This window comes from Hippoglossus stenolepis, chromosome 11 (genome assembly GCF_022539355.2).
Source record: "Hippoglossus stenolepis isolate QCI-W04-F060 chromosome 11, HSTE1.2, whole genome shotgun sequence".
Classification (NCBI taxonomy): domain Eukaryota; kingdom Metazoa; phylum Chordata; class Actinopteri; order Pleuronectiformes; family Pleuronectidae; genus Hippoglossus; species Hippoglossus stenolepis.
Genome location: NC_061493.1, coordinates 20,990,040 through 21,009,897, shown reverse-complemented (window position 1 = coordinate 21,009,897; position 19,858 = coordinate 20,990,040). Strand labels below are relative to the sequence as shown.

Below are 19,858 nucleotides of genomic sequence, written 5' to 3'. Positions count from 1 at the left end.
ATGGCGGCCATATTGGATTACTGTGTTTTCACAAAACTTGTTTGCCCTCTCCCTCCCACTCGCCGTCTCACATTCCCTCCCGCACTCCCCTCGTCCCCCGGGAAACGAGGGCCTCTCCGCTGCCATGGCGATGAAAGAGGGCGTTCAGCTGGAGGGGGATTGGAGGTTGACAGTTGCCATGGAAACCTGACCTCGCGCCGCCCTCTGCCACTCGGTTCCCCACGTTGCCGAAAAATCACCAAAATAAAAGTGTAGGCATGACGGATGTTGGACTGTCATGCGCTGGTTAATTGATGAAGGGGGGCGTGGCTCGCCGTCTTAGACTGGACCTCTGTGGGAAACGAAGGGGGACGGTCGCTGCCATCGCCGTCTTTACAGCCTCCTGATTTCACTTCATGTGGCTTTTATGCTCCAGCTCCGCCATTGTCCTCAAAATCCACTTCCCTTCAAGCCAAATACTGGACGACAGCGAGTCAGTCTGTGGGTTTCTGTAAGTTTATCCACATCATAGAAACCGGTCCCTCCTTTGTTTCAAACTCTTTCACTCATATTTCTTTCCCAATAGGAAAGGTCCCTCGTCCAGTCTCTAAATTCACTAACTTTTACCAGACCGGAGCCGATTCTGCAGCCCTGCAGCCATGTGTAAAATCTCCACAACATGCATAGTCCAAACCACAAAACTCCGATGACTAACAGCCTCTTCCTGGTGCATCATCGTGAGCCTTTCTTCTTCTGTAACATTACGTTCTGCTCTTACATTAGAGGAACATACAGAAAACTACAGTGGAGGAGTCAGAGCACAAAAGCTTATTCGAGACGAGGCTGAATTGCAGCACTTCACTCTGAAAAAGCTCATTAAGCAAAGTCAAGATCCGCACTCAGAGCGCCGGAAAAGCTTTCAAGCGTTGACAGAACCCGTCGTTTCACAGATTCACTCGGAGGAGCAGAGTTAAGTGGCGTTTCCCTGCAAGGAACACGTGGAGAGAGAGCGAGAGAGAGAGAGAGAGAGCAGGGAACGAGACGAAGATTCCCACACAATCCACATATTTTCAACTAGACTGAATCTAAACAGTGTTTTTAATCCACTGGTTGTGGGAGTTTGGCTGGAACTTGTCCTCAAAGACAGAAGTGTTGGCAAAAATAACAATCTGAAGTCATCGGGCTTTATGTTCAGCACGCCATCTTTAAAAACAACAATTACAGTCATACTGTCCCTTTATAAACGCAGGACTCCTCACCCGTGAAAATCCTACATGAAACTCAGACGAGGGTTTTTCTTCACATCGTTGTGACTCTTACATCTGGCTCATCTTCTCTCTGCGTCTTTAGCGGCTTCACGACACACACACACACACACACTGCAACCGAAGCCACTCAGAGACCATATGTAAAAGCCTCAGAGAGCAATTAAAGCAGGCCAGGAATAGACGTCTAAATCCCAGCTCGTGATCGCTGAAGGTGCAAGACTGAGCAAATACTGCGGTGATAACTCGAGCGTTTGTTGTGGCCGCGGCACATGAAGGAAAAGTCGGGTTTATCAGCCGCAATGTGCTCAGTAACTTTCAGATTAAACCACACATTAGGTTTCCAGCTGGACCTTTGTAGCCCGATGGTGGCAGGTAAGGTCACAGGTGAGATACTAGAACAATGGGCAAAGGTTTAGGATCCACCCGTAAACTACGTTTCCCACAATGCCTCTTGACGTCGCACTGAGATGTGTGTATGGAAATATAAACTGACCTCAGGACAAAGTTACATTAGTGTCACATTAACTCACTGAAATAATAAAATACTGAACATAAAACACAGCTATTTAACTAGTTTTGGATTGTTTACATATAAAACTTTGCATTGCATTCTGGGCCTTTGAGGTCTCCGCAGTCTACAGTATCTGAACATCACTTCAAACTTGAGGCTTCGCATCTAAACTCTTCCTCCTTTGTTCTAATGAGCCGACATTAACGTTGACCTTTAAGATGATGACGTCCATGTTTGTCCTGTTATTCAGATAATGAGACGCACATGCTGACCTATGAAAAATACCTCAACAGACGGTTTGTCTTTTAAAAGTGGAGCCGACACGAAGCTTCGTGATCTTCAGAAGAAACAAAAGCTTGAACCTGGCTCAGTTTACAAGAGCTGGAATGTTTTAAAAATCACAATAAACTCGTACGTTTACCTCCATGATGATAAAAATACCTTGGTGTTATTGTCAGGTATGCTGGCTATAAACTTTTTTCCTACCTCTGAAAGAAAATCTTATATACTTTAATAAGAAAATTGTTAATTTAACTTAAAGCCTAAATCTTAAACTGTAAAAATCAATCATAAAACATAATCACAGCTTCCGGTCGACGTCTTCCCCCACATGTCTCCTCCTCATCTTTGTCCTGGACCCTGACACTTATGAAACGAACCCGCCTGTTAACCCGTCTCTCTTTCTATCGGCGTGAATACAGCCGCCGAACACTCGATCCACAAACAGGCGTGGTCCAGTGGTGACACGTCTAAGGTTTCCTATTCATCCCAGTGTCCTATGTCCCAGTTAATGAGCCACACCGTCACCCTGCTCGTCTCACCGGCCTCGGTCTGCAGCGCTCGACTGTTCACGTCTGAGAGCCGAAGCCTGTTCCGCAAAACGAAAACATAACCTGTTGTTGTTCTCGGCTTTTCCATAATCTTCTTCCCAGAATGCACAGGTTCATTTCTTTCCTCACCATTGTTTCCGGGGGCGGCCATTGTTAACCAAACAGTAGAGTGATTCTTCAGGTTAATTCAGGATTTAAAGACGAAAAAACACACACACACACACACATACATACATCATTAAGTTCTCACAGCCCTGCTTCAAAGTCTGACTTCTGAAAATCAAAAGATAAAAAGCAGGAGAGTGACCCTTGTTCACTCGGGTCCTGAGTGAACTGGACAACAGGCCGAGCAGTAATCTGTGTGTGTGTGTGTGTGGTCTGAGATTAAACAGTAAGGATGTGGGGCTTCAGGGCTACTTGGGCCACGGCTGGACGGTTTTTATGGCTCCAGCCAAAGGGGAGTGTGGAACCGTTTCACTGCAGCCGACAGAACACGTTCACCCAGAAGGAACTCTATTTTTAATCAGACAGTTGCTGCTGCCAGAGGAGATTGTAAAATACCACTTGGAAAAAGTAGCTTTGCAAACTTTGCCTTTTTTTAAATCGAGCAGCACAAACAAGGGACATAACAACTAAACTCCGATTCTACTTTTTTTTTTTTTTTTATGTAATCGTTCACATGCTTTTGCACGATACACTTATGTCTTAATATTAATATTCTATATATTATCTATATTACCACCAGTAGCTCAAGCTCATCACTGGTGGATGTTCTGATTGCCTCTATATTTGTGCCAATGCTGTAAATGTTTGTGTCATTGTGTTTTGTGTGTAATTGACCTCGTTTAGCTCCATTCTATTAGGTTATCGTTCCTGTATTTATTCTGTACTTTGTGGATCAATGAAGTATCATCTTATCTCATCGTGTTTTACGAATCATTTGTACTTTTGTGCCTTTGCAAGTGTAATTCTGTGTTTTATTACATGTGTATGTGTCATTTGTATGTTTTACCATCAACCTGCAGATGAAACATAGCCTGCATGGCTAAATCTGAATAAAGTACACGTGTTAATTAATGTGCATGGTCCCTTTAAAATAAACATAAGACCCCTTCTCCTGCCAGTGTGTAACAAGCCACCAATGAAACCTTGTACAATTTTCTGACAATATAACACAATTTGTTTTTTTAATCAATATCTTATCTGCACATGAGATCGCTCTGGAGGAGGCAACTAAATCCCTGAGGTTGGATTATTTTACCAAACCTAAATATAATCTAACTTCCAAGAAATACTACAGAGGACATGTCCTCAGTGAGACAAAGCACTAGTAGAAATTAGAGCCATGCATCATTTTAGTCATTGCAGTATAACTTGGTAAAAACATGTTTTTCAGATTCTTTATCTTGTTTTCCTATTTTCTTGATCTGATATTACTTCATATTGTTGTTATTTCTTAATCTGAGTGATTTAAGAAGTTTGGTAAATGTTGTGAAACAGAAAGTTTTTTAAAATCCTACAATATCAAGACTCAATCATGATTTTAGCTTTTAAATGAATATTCATATATTTGCGAGACTGTTTTACCCTTGGACGATGAAGTCATAAAATCTAACTTAAGAAGATAAAACAACTGTTCTGCTTCATCTGACTGAATCTTTAACGGTTCCTCATTTCCTCCGTTTACGATGCATTAATATCCACGTCTCTATCCCCAAATCTAAAACAGCCAAGATGTTGTTTTTAAATCCAAGCCGATGAAACCGAAAATCAATCAGGAATCCTGCCACAAACGTGCAGCTGGAGGCGCACGGCGTCTGAAACGAGCAGATGCAGATTTCTTCACAGCCGCTGTTTGTCCCAAAGGCAAAAAGAAATCAAGCTGTCACCAAACATTTCCAGCCGCTGGCAGCGAGTTGGCAGCTGTCAGGGCGGAGGAGCAATCTGGGCCAACTCTGAAATGACCAGCTCCGTTCAGCCGCCTTTTGAGACCTGATATACCAACTGTGAAAATAAGCGTGCACACACCCGGCCTGCAGCAGGAGAGCAGGCTCGTCAGAGTACCAGGGCCACACACACACACACACACACACGCACACACGCACACACACACACACACCACCCACTGCTGCCTGCGACGACATCGGTAAAAAAACCAGCGAAAAACAAGACAACTGTCGGCCCTCGTGCACACATGGCCGGCAAACCAGAGCAGGTGTGTGTGCATGTGTGTGTGTTTGTGTGTTTGTGTGTGTCTGTAGAAATCCAACAGGGTGTGGTTGAATCAACAAGCCTTTCTTCTGCTGGGTGCTGGGATTCAAAGAGACGCCGGCACACAAGCTGCTCTCGTATCCAAACACAGTGTTTCGCAGGGACAGGAAGTGGCCCAACGAGCGGAGATTAGACTGATGTGGTTTGGGATAAAAGACTCGATGAAGCCACAGACTCACATCCGCCTCCAACGACTTGACCATCACACATCAGCTTCCTATTGATTCATCTGCCTAATATCAGGGAACAGTGAAAGTTGGCTTCTTCTAACCGCTTCTCTTGTCTGTTTTTAAATGTACTTTTATAAACGAACGAGAAAACCAGTTGATATTCACACCGGAGAACCTGGAACCAGTTTGAAAAAGGTGTTGGCATTAGCTGAGCTGCTTTCAGAGCGTTGGACATTTTCCAGTCACAGAGTTAAACGTTGGATTGAGCTCATGTGAGAATTCAGCAGGAGAAAGTCTGAGAAATCACAGCGAGCGAGTTGTTGACGTTTCGATCACAAGACGATCGTGAAACTGGGAGATTTTCCAGAGTTGATGTCTGAAATCGGCTTTGGAAACAGTCCTTGCTGAATAATTTAAGAATGATCTATTAAATAATCAATTAATTAATTATTTAAGCTCTCAACACATTCAAGGATCACAAGTTTACATATTTTCCTACTTACGTAACCTTTGACAGTTGTATCTAGTGATGTAAACCGTCCCTGGGTCATTTTCCTCGGTTTCACATTTCTACTGTCGCCCTGATGTAATGTAGACAAATCTAGTGTTGTTGCTTAAAGCATTTCAACACAACAACAACAAACACACAACAAGTCTCTTAAGGAAACGTGTCCCACTCACTGATGTGTCAGACTGTCCACACACTGGGATCAGACATCGTCAGAGTGGTTGATTTGATATCTTTGCTGTTTCTTTAAATGTCTTATGAGCTTCACACTGTTTGACACGACATCTTTAGAAGACGTCACCTTGTGTTTTCAAAGCTCTGACAATCATTTCGTGTTTTTTGATATTTCATAGACGACCTGAGTTTAATGCCTAACGTCCAGATGTAATCATTAGCTGCAGTCCTGTCCGACTTCGCCCTTCGACAATGTCAGACGTCTGATTTCAGTTTGTTGTGTGACGGGAATAACTTAATAAAAACACATCTTAGGGATGAATATACAAAACTCACATTGTTATTCTCACAGGAAACTAAACCTTCACAGTGACGCAGATGTACAAACTTGTTGTTTCTTTATCTTCTGCGATATCAACGTAAAGAAGTAAACTGAAACTCAACCAGTTTAATAACCACTCAAACGGGAGAATTTATGTTTTTATATCTGTTGGCTTCACAAAATAAGAAGCGTGGATGAATTTTCTAACATCTTATAGATTAATAAATAGATAAAACTGGAGTTTCACCATTACTGGGTGTTATGAGTTTACTAATTAAAATAAATAATTCAAAAATGGTTATTTCAGAGCCACTGAAACCTTGATACCTGAACACGTATACTTGTGTTTCTTCATTTCTTATAGTGTCACTGTGATATCAATGTTACAGCCACTGGACTTTATAGCATTTATGCAACATGTTATAACTCTTATGTGTATAAATAGTATTAAACAGTTTATCTGTGATAGAATGAAGAGCTAACAGACTGTGGTTGTTTCCAAAGTCCTCGGTGGAGCACAGGGAAACAACCAGGCCCAACATTTCCTCTGTTTCCCTGAGAATCTGTGCGTAAAGACCCCCCCACTCTGACTCAGTGCATCTGTGGGAACACGGATCAACAGTCAGTCTGCATTAATAATTCAAAACACACGCACAAAGGGGCCTCGAACCCACCGGGACCCACTGCGAGGAGCCGGGGCCGGAGCCGGAGCGAGGAGCGACCCGCACACCGGGAACAGGAGGCTGCTGGAGGGGGCGCAGGACAATGGGAGACTCCCAGGCCCCGGCGGCTCGCGTCCTGATGCCAAACCAGCCCCAAATGCTGGCTCGCTCTTCCTCCCCCTCGCTCCTCTTCCTCACGGTAAATGAATGGACGCTCTCGCCTTCCCACCGAGGAGGGGATCGAACCGCGTCGGGCCTAGGGAGCGACCTGGACGCGCTCGTTCCTCCCAGACGCATCCCTCCCGGAGCCCAGACGCCGAAACCACCGGGATTCGGGACGGAATCAAAAAACCCTCCGGTAGTTTTTTCCCCCCGAAAGCCCTAAACCTCCCTCCCGTGTTTGAGTTCGATGCCCGGCGCTACGTGGCCTCCGGGAACAACAATAGAGCCGACGAGGGTCCCGAACTTCGCTGTGGTTTCAAAAAAAAACACGGCGACCATCGCGTCCTCTCGACTATTGTTTGTGGAAACCGGAGCCGATCTGCGGCGGCTGCGTGCCCGCGTCTCCGGCTCCTCACGCGGCCACACAACCGCCCGACACCCGCAGACATTTACCACACATTTTTAAAAACACACACACAGAAAAACATAACACCACTTACTTATTCCGGATCGTCCATTCAGGTAATTTTTCTCACTTTCCACTTTCTTTCCTCCACTCAGCCGTAGCGTCGCGCGCCCCGCCTCCGCTCCTGGTTTGGCCCCGCCTCTGGTGGCTCCCCCCCCCCCCCGGGGGACAGGAGGGCCTGTGGAGCCGTGCGTGCGTGTGTGTGTCTGTCTGTGTGCGTGTGTGTGTGAGAGAGACACTGGACAGTATCATGGCACTAAGTGGCTCCCTCCTGGCTCATAAATCTGCAGATTGAGACAAAAGGAAAAATTCACCAGAACCATCTTCATCTTCATCATCTTCATCATCAGATATCTTTTAGACACAGACTTGATTTAATGAGACTGTAAATAAACTTTTATGTCAAATAAACATTCTTGTTTTCCTCTATTTGTTCAAACGGTTATTTTATCTTCTGTATGTAGTTATTTGTTGTTTTTCACACTACATTTCTATATATTTTAACACGTGTGTATATATATACATATACACACATATGTAGACATGATACCTGAATATGATGACAATAAAGATGTTTGAATCTTTGAATGTTGATCAGCAAAAATAGTTTTTAAGCTAAAAACAAGTGTTTTTTTAATGTAATTGTCTTTTAACGCAGCTGGTCTGAACACAAAGGTTTCTTTAGAGTCCCATTAAATCCACTCAGTATTTAAAAGACACTTATATCTTAAAAAAAACACTTCTTTAGCCAAATTAATCTTCAATAAAGTTGTTTTTTGATGCTGTGATCTATGATAGATTTAGTCCAGTGATCCAAAGGTTGGAATCCACTGATCTATGATGCATGAAGCTGAACAGCGTCACAATAAACAACCTTTTTGAAAGCGTATTTAGAATGAATAAAATAAATCAATGTCACAAAGCACTTGTGTCCTGCTGTCTGTTTCTTTTTTTATGATATAACTTAATAACTGCTAGTTTAATGGTTCATTTAAAGTACTTCAAATCTTTAGTCCTGGCTCTCGAGCAGTAGATCATGAATCCAATTCAACTGAGTGTTTGTTAATGTGACAACTTCTGAGCTGCATTAGTGGCACATGAAAAAAATCCAGTACCTTGGCTTCACTTTACCATTTTTATTTCATGACTTATGTCAATGAGGAAATGTTTATAAGAGCAAACTGATGATTGAGAGACTATATTATTGTTCATTGTGGAAACAGAACTTAGCAGCTTCCCTCCTGCTTATTCTCTGTGAAATGAGAGTATCAACCTTACAGTGATCTGACAAAGACGAGTTGACCCAAATAAAAAGATAAGCTGAGGTCATATTATCCTTTTATTTTCATGGAGTGGAGCGAGTCCAGTTCATGAGCTCTTCATTCAAGACAATAAACTTAATGCTTTAAAGTCAAACCACCAAGAAATAAAAACTGGAAAAGAAGCGATGTTTATTTCTTCATCAAGGCATCACAATTGGTCATCGATTCCAGCCATTAAATGAACATCCATCAACACAATAAAAAAACCCTTGCGTGTTGTCACAATTTTTCAGAAGTTAAAAAGAAACCTTGTGAGAAGACGAGTGCACAGCCAGAGTACCGACACATGTTCAGTGTCAAAGCATTGAACGCATCTGACCGGATGTTGAAGATTTCAGCAGCCGATCGATGCGAAGTCAAACGTTTTTCGGTCTCGTCGGACTCTTCTCCAGACAAATATCACAATATGTGAAACCGCAGTGGGTTGAAAACCACTCGCATGTGTATTTTTTATACGTGCTGGGATTGAACAATATAAATTAGTTACGACATTTTTTTTCCCAGGTTCTAGAACTTATTAAAACAAAACAGCTCGCCGTACGTTTCCAGATTTTGCAAAACAAAAATTTTAATGTTTCTACTTGTTCACTGACTCACAAAGTGGTTTGTTATCATTAGAACTGAGTGATATTTTAACTACATGACAGAGAAGACAGCTACAGTAGTGCACCATCGCAATCCTCATATAAAGCTCACTCACACTCTTACAAATAATCGTACACACTCACCCACGCAGTCAATTGTGGACACACTCACTCACATTTACATATTCACAATCATACACACACGCGCACAAAATAATCCTTAATGTTTAGTGTCTATCACATGACACAGTAAACAAAACATTCTTTGACAGTAAAAAGAAAAAGAAACTAAAATAAAAGAAATATAAACATCTTTTCCACTGGCAGGGTCCTCTGGTGCCTGACCAGCGTCTTCTAACCCTGATGAGTCCAGATCCATCCAGGCCAATCTAGTCCGGTCCAGTCCCCATCTCGCGCCTCGGAGGAGCGAGTCTTTAACCACGGAGTCGTCATCGTCGTCGTCTAATAACCCCCCCACACCCACACCCCAACCCTCCCCCAGCTGCTGTGTGTCACCTGTGTGTACCTAACCGTTGTGTGTTTTGAAGAAAATGTCCTGTCAATGTCTGATGTAAAAGTAAAAGAAGTAGTAAATCGTAGAAGTAGTAGTGGTCGTGGGCCTGCGTCGCCTCGGCGTGGATCAGTAGGTGGCGTTGGCGGGTTCCCTCCCCGAGCTGAAGAGTATGTCGGCCTTCGCGCTGATGAAGTACGTCAGAAGGAGGGACGTCACCAAAATGCCGACGCCGACACCCAACGTCAACATCTGGAGGAGGTGAAGGAAAGTTTTTAATGTAAAAAGGTTAAAATGATCAGATCACTGGTTATTTTCCCACCAAAAATCCATAAATACTGAAAAGATTTATTCATGTCCCAGACAACCTCTTTGTTTACCCCTACAGGAATTTATTTCGATATTTGTTTATCCACTTTCTTCAGTCACTATTTCTCTATTAGCTGCTGAATACTGGGCGGAAGCATAGACTGTAAATAAAGATGGTCGACGCGTCTCCACTTCATCCCACTATCCAGAAATTAAGCCTAAATATCTCTCACATGAACGTTTCCATCTTGCTGATACACAGACTCGACCAATCTCGAGTCATTCTCAGCCTGTCAATCATCAAGTTTTACTGAAAGCACTAAAACAAACATCAGTCAGATAAGAAGAACCTAAAGTGACAGAAACAATCTTAGGGGAAAGTTTAATTAACGTGTACTTTGACTTTTTTAATTTCACTCATGTCCCATCTGCAAACATGGAGGTTTATGACCTATACTGCAGCCAGCCACCAGGGGGCGATCAAGACGCTTTTCCTTCACTTCACAGAGCATCAAGTCTTCCATCTTTTTATACAGTCTGAGAGTGTTATACCTCAAAGTGAGAGTATCGGTCCAAAACCTCTCTGAATAAATCTGAGTATCTGCGTCTTTGACCCTGAGACGGTGAAGGGCGGTCGTACCTCCAGTTCGTGACTTGCCACCAGGAATATGCGTCCCTTGATGGGCTTCCACCGGGACTCGGTCCACGTGGAGTAATCTTTGGAGGTGAACTGCTGCAGGTCGAACGCTGGGGACACGGCTTTGGAGAGACGGGCACTGGAGCGGACGCAGTAACCCTCCCGCTGGGTGCTGTTGGGTGGGGCCGCACCCTGAATCCACCAGTAGCTGTATATCTGAGCGAGGAGAACATAAGGATTATTTATTATTTAAATTCCTACTTATAATAATAACTGAGAGCTACCAAATTCTTTTTATTGTAATTACAGTTTCTCAGTTCAGACTTTGGTGTCACTTTGTCCTTATTTACATCTTATGGTTCCAGCTTCTATAAACTGCAGGTTTTTATTCCAGCTAATAACATTTGTTGGGCTTAAATAATTTAGTCAGAGTTAAATCTGACTTCGTCCCTTTTCAAGCAAAAACATAAAATATTTACTGGTTTTAGTGTCTCTTTGCTTTAAATGACAATAAATTGAAAAATGTTGGATTTTGGTCTGTTTGTAAAAGAAGAAATTCTGAAGAAGTTGTCTTAGATAATGAAAATAATCATTAGATTTAGTCATTAACACTTATTCCATCTTTATTTGTTATTTAAATAAGAGGTTAAATGAAAAAAATCAGGTTGACCTTTCTTGACCTTTTCTTAATGCAGCTTTTCTTTCTCAGATGAAATTAAAACCAAAAACCAATTATAGCAAATCAATACAAAGAGCGACTCCATCAGTATGTGTCTTACATGTTTGCTCTCCTTGTCCTTCTCATCCTCTCTCTGGTTCTGGCAGTTTTCCCGGGTGATGTTGATGGTGCTGCCCGTCAGGTTCGCCAGCAGAAACTGCACCAGCACGGTTGGTTCACTGGACTGCTGGATGGCGCCGACGTACAAGTTGGGCGGCCCGTTGGCTGAGAGACAGAGAGACAGAGGAAATCAATGTTCTGTGTCTGGAAATGTCTCTTTCTTCACATCAGTGGGGACAAAAGTGCAGCAGGCGGCTTATTTTGAGTAAATAGGGACATTCATCCAAGTAGATAAAAGACAAAACATATCTAAGACGAGCAGTCTCAATAATTAAAAGTCTGTCATTAGAAATTTTTAAAGGCTGCAGTTTCCTGTTCAACTGGTCAATTGGTGGGATAATCGCTGGTGTCACATTCAAAAGGAGAAAAGCACTAAATTAAAAGCCTTCCAGGATTAATCCATTATTTTCCACAGTGGTTGAGACGCACAACATGTGGCAACTTGTCCGACCTAATCCACAACGTTTACTCAGAGCTGGCTCCAAACTAAATGACATCATGTGAAAAAAACGGCGTGGCTGCGTTTTGTTAAAACCAAACAGCAAACACTGCAAACAGCAGTTTTCATATCACAGCTCAACAAACATCATGGAAGCTTTTCTAAAAACACTGAGCTTCATTCTCTGTGTTGGGAACAGCTTTCGTTTTGTGTCCCTCCGTCCAGTTGACTGGTTGAAGCGTAGCTATGATTCGAGTCGACCACTGTTGTCCTTTGTTGGCTTCAGCTCTAGATTCTAGTTCAAACAGGATCAGCTTTCATCCCAACTTACTCAGATGACTCATGAAGTCTGAGGGGATCAGCTGCTGGAACCAGGAGTTATTGGTCCGAACAAGGAAACCATACAGCATCTGGGTCACCTGAGACAAACAAGACAGAGACGTGTCAGTGTCTTATTCTCTACACAGCTGAGAAAAGGGAAGGAGTCAAAGCAAAAGGAACAGATGAGATATTTAATATATGAACAGTGAGCTGTTAGAAGAGATTGAAACAAACGTATTAACCCTTCAAAATAAAATCCACCAGTCTTACTATCTGAGGGTCGGCCTTGATTTTGTCCAGCATGGTTTGTGATCCTCCTGCCTGCTTGTACAGAGCCCGAGCGACCAGGGTGGCCACCTCCGCCAGCGCCTGGAAGATGCAAGAGAAAATCTTTATTGGAGCTGCAACATCTGGATAACGTTCGATAAATAGCAGCATCGCAAAGAGAGAGAGAGAGAGCGCAAATGTTGCAAGACAGGTATTTATTTTTTAATTACATTTTTTGTAGATCAATCAATACATTGGTAATCAGTGTTAAATAGAAATACCTTCGCCCGTTCGGTGACATGTTCCAGCTGCTCCTGTGGCGTCAGATTCGGAGGGTAAGACAGGTTCATGTATTCTCCATTATCATACATGCTCTCATAGAACCTGCACACAGAACAGAAATAAATACATATCCTCAAGGTAACGGATTCTAACGTCGTGAGATTGTCACTCTGCGGCTGAAGAAACTCAGATTTACATGTTGGTGAACTCAGACTTGTGATCCTCGAGCACAACGCCAGGGATTGAGCGAGCTCGCAGGAAACGCTGGAAGGACGACGGCGGCAGAGGCTGAGAGACAATGGGCTCGTCCGGTAAGACACTTAAATTTGTAGCAGCCGAGTGCAAGTTGGCAATGAGCTCCTCCACCTGAACCAAAACATTTTAAAAGAAATTAAATTTACCCTGTAGATCATTTTTAAGCAGATTTTATATTTATTACTGTATTTAATGATAGTTCTTATGAGAAATATATATCTTTTATTACATTATTTCAATTCATTAGATTCAACTAATGATTATTATGCTGTGTATTTAAATTTTCTCCAGCAGTGATGGCACGTGTGTTTCTGTAAAAACTCTAAAATAAACTCAGATACAAACCTCCTTGTTGACACTGCTGTTCTTCCTGGATACAGGATCCGTGTGAAGCCAAAGTCTGGAGTCTTTACGAAGTCCCACCTGTGGGGGGAAAATTCATGAAACCGACATATTCTGTTTACTCACACGTAAACATAATGTACATCTCATAGTATTATAGTAGTGCAGGTTTATACACGGAACAGAAGTGAGTCCACAGTACACACCTGTCCAACCTCCAGTACTGAGTGAATATTGTCCAGATCCACTGCAAACTGACTGTTCTCCATCTCATACACCATCCTCGAGCTGCCGATGTAGTCGAAGGTTTCCTGAGGTCAAACAGTAAAACAAACATGAGCAAGGCCTGAAGTGAACTTACAGAAAACTAACATGTAGCGTGTTGATCAGGCAAAGTAACAACTGACCCCCTGGAAGAAGGTGTAGAGGATGGTGCGGTTGGGCGGGGCCTCCTGGGTGATGTCACGCAGAGCGTGAGCGGCCGCCAGCAGGGTGACGAACCCCGAGACTCCGCTCTCTGCTCCTGGAGCGATGTCGAAGAAAAACGACCTGCTGTCCAACTGGAGAGAAGAGGAAGAGGAGGGAACATCCATCAAGCTGAGATCATATTTAGGTACGTTAGCATCAGGGTCATGTGGAGAGTAGGGCTCTTGAGAAGGAGAAGCTTCTTCAGAAACTCACCCTGGCTGCTGCTATGACCACACTCTCCCACATCTTGTGGCCCTTGGCCGTGTTATTGACTGGCCTGGTGGAGCCCCACACATTATAGTCCCCCAGTGGGTCACACACCATCTCTAAGAGACGACACAGGATAAAAAAACTCATTTAGAATTGGTTAAAAACTGACTATTTTCCTATTTAATAGAATTTTTCTTCCTGACAAAGCTGCATAGCCATTATAAAACACCATCAAATGTGTAAAGACCTGGGTTGATGCTGAAGTTGACGTCACTTCTCCTCATGCAGGTGGCTGTGTCGGTGACAGCGAACATGTGTGAGTAGAGCTCCATGGCACACAGCGGGTACTGAGGAGTGCCGTTCACAGGAAGGTTATGGTCCGAGTAACACTGCGAACAGAGAGAAGCGCACATGTCTTTGTGAGTGTTTGTTTCTAAAGCTTTGTGGAATAGTGCGCTGACAAACTAACAGAAAAACAAGCAAACCAAAAGACAAACCAATGGACAGAGAGAAAACTCCTTGGCTGAAGTAACAATTGGGTCCAGCTCCCTGCTCACGGTTACGTTGGCAACAGAAACAAACGACTACCATGGGAGTAAATTTATCATTGTGACACAGCAGCCGCTTTGGGGATCCAGCCTGAAATTGTTGGTTTACAAAACGGTTTCCCTCGTCCACCCTGCCATGGAGGCAGAGACGAACCCCAAAGTTTTCAACTCGAACAAATAAACCACAACATGACGACAACCTCTGGACTAAAGAACAGAGTCACGGACCCCGTCCTTCACAAAGCAGTATGAAGGATTTTCTAGAGGCGACTTTAAATGCACAGTGCACATTATCAGTGACGAGGAACTGAAAGCTGAGATAAAGAACTGGTCATGTTGAGCTCAGTGGCGCTTGTGAAAACATTCAGCCCATGAAGGAAAAAAAGAACCACAGGCCGACTCACAGAGGAGGACATCTACATCCTGTGTAACATGACCTGCGTGTTCCTGTCACATACAGTGGAGGAGAAGCAGCAGATGATTTGTGGAGTTCAGACAAATGATCTCGACACAATGTGCCACGACATGCCTGACATGAAGGTGATCTTCAGAGCAGCTGAAACAGCTTCACTGGCATCATTCCAACTCGCGACCGCCTCTGACTTCAGATCAGATTCTGCTGCTGACCAACGTGAACACATTTCTATTCCAAAAACAATTTGTTTGTACAGTGGCCTGCCTCTAAGTACCAATAAGTACAAGTGGAATTTAGACCAAATACTGTATCTGCTGTCATTATTTACCTGTCGTATGACCTGAGTGTCGTTGTCGTCTTTCAGGGAGAATATGGGGAAATCAAACTCCTCGTAGGACAGCCCGTTTCCCAGAGGGTTCCACACAGTCGTATTACAATTAGCCAGGACTGGATCGTAGGTCTCTGAATAAACACCTGAGGAAAACACAGAGGAAACCTCAGCAACAGTGACACCATTGTGTGCTGTTGTGTATATAACCATTGAAATGCACATACAGGGTCTATAAAAAGTAACTGCACTATCTGGTATTTTCTATCGTGTGCATGATACAAACAGTCTATAAAGTCTTTGGAAGAAACATGAAAATGAGGCCATAAATCTTTCTTGTGGGACAAACATGTTTAACTGGTTAACACTGCTGCGTTTCAGAAATAATTCACATGACAGTAAATCTGAAACGACCACAGCGTGTGACTTCAATCACCGTGCCCTCTGGCGGGATCATAAAACTGAAATTTATCCCTGTAACTTGTGTGATACCGAAGGACGTGTCGCGGCGCGCAAATATCCACCCACCTGAGTTCTCGTTGGGACAGGTGGTGTGTGGGGAAAAGGCCTCCCCCAGGTTCGTGTTCGGTGCCACAACGGCAACGCCTGCCACCCTCCTGGAGGCGCTCTTCAGCTTCATCATTATGGATCTGTCGGGGGAAGACAGACGACACAGATGAGACTGGTACACGTACAGGTCAGACGTGTCGTTCCAAGTTCACGTCCTCAAGGTCAGACGGCTCGAATTTTCCTAATCTCCTGCACATTAGTGTAACTGACAACTTCACACCCGACAGGGTTTTACTATATTTTTCATTTCAAATAGTGAAATTTACCAAGTACCACAGATTTTACTAATTTTTTTTAGTCTTTAAAAGATTCTGTGTGTCCGCGTGGCACAGGAGACAGACAGGGAAACCCCTCCACAGGGTGAGACGTGTTCAATTTACCTGGTGAAGAGCCGGGACTCCAGGATGACAATGTAAGGGGGATTGGGACCCGAGCTCAGGACCCAGTCCAGCTTCTCCTCCGACTCCAGCACATGAAGCACGCCCACATTACCCGACAGGGACGCTAAAATCAGACATAGGAAGTGAGACATCACGCTTGTGTGGGAGGTGGAACAGCTGTGTCAGATGAAAACCACTGTTACAGCTTCAGAATCTGAAATATCGTATTGATCCTCAGGGGTAAGAGGGTTTCATTACATTACAAGAATAGAAATATATAGAGACCCAGGGAATTATAATCAATAGGAATAGAATATCAAAGAAGTATGCTAAAAATATGTGATTTGTATGTAGAAAGAAATTAAATATATATATGGCAAATATATACAACAGCAATCATAAGGTACATTTAAATAAATCATGGTCTAAATGTGCTGTCAGGATAAAGAAGTCCAGGGTTAGTCAGTCTTAGGGAGGAAGGGAGGAGTTGTCTGATGAAGACGAGCAGGAATTATCTCCTGTGACGCTCTGCGGTGGATCTCAGTGAAATTAGTCTGAAGGTGAATATCTGTCAGTGAGTTGGCTAATTCCTTTCTAACTCTCAAAGCCACAGGACTTGATTTGTTGGACTGCCTGAAGCAACCACAAAGAAAATCCTTCAAAACAAATGCTTTAAATTCACAGTGGAGAAAACATATTACAAAAAAAAAGGTGTGAGAAAGATGCTCAGAGGTCTTGAGGACACACACAGGACATTTAAGAGACTATGACAAACACTTAGTCAGATTCTGCTTGGAGACTCATCATGATGAGGAACAGAAACAGTGAATGTTACTCACACTGGCAGCCGATTTGATGCGTTGCGTTGAGCAGTCGCACACACGAGACAGTGTAATTGAGATTCACATAAATCTTCTTGTCCACAGAATTACAGCCGACACCTGCAAAGACGAAAAGTCACTTTAACAGCTGCACGAGAGGAACCGTTTGACATTCGGGGAGAAATCAATGAAACCCGGTTAAAACTGGAATTTCTGCCTGAAATTAGCAGAAATAAGCTGTTTACAAAACCGCAAGTGAAAGTGGTATCTTTCCTCTCTCACTCGTAACAACACACATTTCTAATATCTGGATCAGACGTGGTTTATGTGTGATTTCTTTCCTGATTTAAAAAGGAGAGAATGGCTTTAAACCAGTGAACCTGATTTACAGCCTCGGTGCAAAGCTGACGTGTCAGTACACATTGATATCTGACCTCCATTACCTCCAGGTTTATGGTTTTGTGCCAGACCGTGACCTCTGACATCCCAGTGAAGAAGAGAAAGAGAAATGACTCTGACCTGACTTGATAATCAGTTTGAAAAGACGACTGGAACTCGTATTTAATGGTGTGTTATATTGTGTAAAACATTTAAATAGTTTCTAAATACATTACAAATTAAGATTTTATGAACATAACATTTGATAAATGAATAAAATCTAAATTGGGAACGAGGAAACCAGCAGACTGAGATCTCTGGATCAGGTTCTAACAACCACATCAGAGAACCACTTATAAAACTCATAAAACATTAAACAGTTGTCCAGAGGGCCTTTTGCAAACTTTCTGCAGGTTATGATTTTGTCTGTGTTTGTCTGTTCAGCAGGATTACGCAAGAAGTACTGGACAACTTTCCAGGAAACTTTGCGTAAGGCTGTGGTGCGGGACCAGAAAGAATCCATTCCATTTTGGACCAGAACCGAATCCAGGGGGCGGAGGGAGTTTTGCAACATTTCCGTTCATTTCTCAGGGAGTGATTCATGGATCGTGATGAAAAACATTAGACATGTTTAGAGAACTGATATTTATGAGTGTGTGCAAATAAAAAATCAGGATCTAGTGACTTTGTATGTGCTTTTATAAAAGGGGGCAGTCCGAGGTATGTGCTCTCAGTTCATAAAGTCGTTCAAATGAGCTCCACCTCAACCAGGAGAAACATTAAAATGGTGCCTACGTATTAAAGTATCAGTAATAATATTTCAAACATATAATACAGTTGATATACAACTCTCTAAAAAGGGCCCATTCTGAACAACTTTACACTAAAACACAGTTGTCATGTACTTCAAGTCAAACCTTGAATGCAGGACTTTTACTTGCAGTGTATTATTGATATTTGTTGTCAAGTAGTAGAAGCTAGTTCTTCCTCTACTGCGTTTTAAATCCGTAAGTTTCTTCACAACTTGGCACCAAATACATTTTACCAACTGTATAAAAACTAATTCTGATCACAGTATTGAAGTTACAGCTGCCTGTTCCATTCTAATAAACTTATACATGAGATAAGATAATAATCCTTTATTAGTCCCATGATGGGGAAATGTGCAATAATACAGCAGCAACATTTAGCGACGTGCAATACTTAAGAGTAAGGAATAAAGAAAATATAGATGAATGGAATAAAAACTAATATAAACAGTTTAAAAACTAGAAAGATATGAGCAGTTTGAGCATATTTGCAGTGAATGGATTGCACATGAACCTTTGTATTAAGTTAAATCAGAGTTAAAGTGTTGCTGAATTCACCAGGAAACCCTGAAGACGGGGGTGGCGACTTTACTGGAGCTTAACTTGAAATCTGAGTTTCCAAATAATGTAAATTTAAATTATAAACCCTGAATATGTAGGTTTGATTTGGAACGACGTAATGCCTCGAGCCCCGGGCGGGGGGGGAATCACGAGCAGTCACGCTGATGTGGAGTTGATCTCATCGGGAGGGACAGACACACAAAACTCACCGGAAAGAACCAACAACCAGAAACACACAACAGTTCCCGAGCTGCCACTGGTTTATAAATGTGTTAAGATTCGTAACAGCTGCGAACTCCAGTGAGAAATTGAGCTTTTTTTTTTTTTTAAACCCAGCAATGGAGATTTTAAAGCCAGGAACCGGGGGGCTAGCCTAGCATCCGGCTAGCACAAAGAAGTCCCTGATGCTAGCTGCTAGACACACACACACTCAGCTCGGTAACACACACACACAACACCCCCACACACACGAACACACAACTTACCCACGAAAACACAACAAACTAGCAGATGAATAATCCACTTGTTCGAGAGCGGATCCATCTTCCTGGTTTGAAAAGCAGAGAAACACAACAGGAAGTGTCGACACGAGAAACGTCCGGGTTCCGCAGTTTGGTTCCGCTGCCGTGACAAAAAAAAAAATTTTTTAAAAAATAAAAAGACGGACTCTTGTCAAGATGGCACCTTTTGGATTTCTGTAGTTCTTTATTTTATTTATTTAAAATTAGCTGCAGGTCATTTTAAAATCTTTACCTGGAAGAAATAGATGTATCCACCCAACTCAGTTCACATCCATGGTTTTTAATTCAACTCTCTTCTCCTCCCTGGTGACTCAGCCCTGATGCGAATATTTAATTTTCCCTTCACAACTTTTATACCCACGCATTAAACTCGCCTTCCCCCATCCTCCTCTCGTCGATCAGAGAGTAACCACACTGGT

General features: G+C 42.8%; 1 protein-coding gene across 1 annotated transcript; it reads right to left on the bottom strand.

The window, feature by feature from the left end:
• Positions 1–8,649: 8,649 nt before the first annotated feature.
• On the bottom strand, positions 8,650–19,554 carry ncstn (nicastrin). Its single transcript, XM_035170000.2, has 17 exons — positions 19,404–19,554; positions 17,189–17,290; positions 16,350–16,473; positions 15,928–16,049; positions 15,400–15,545; positions 14,356–14,497; positions 14,112–14,224; positions 13,838–13,990; positions 13,637–13,741; positions 13,434–13,511; positions 13,030–13,199; positions 12,833–12,935; positions 12,555–12,653; positions 12,295–12,382; positions 11,466–11,629; positions 10,690–10,902; positions 8,650–9,992 (listed from the first exon to the last, which is right to left on the bottom strand). The coding sequence occupies exons 1-17, from the start codon at positions 19,459–19,461 to the stop codon at positions 9,870–9,872; spliced, it is 2,103 nt and encodes a 700-aa protein (XP_035025891.2). The 5' UTR covers positions 19,462–19,554; the 3' UTR covers positions 8,650–9,869.
• Positions 19,555–19,858: the final 304 nt, after the last annotated feature.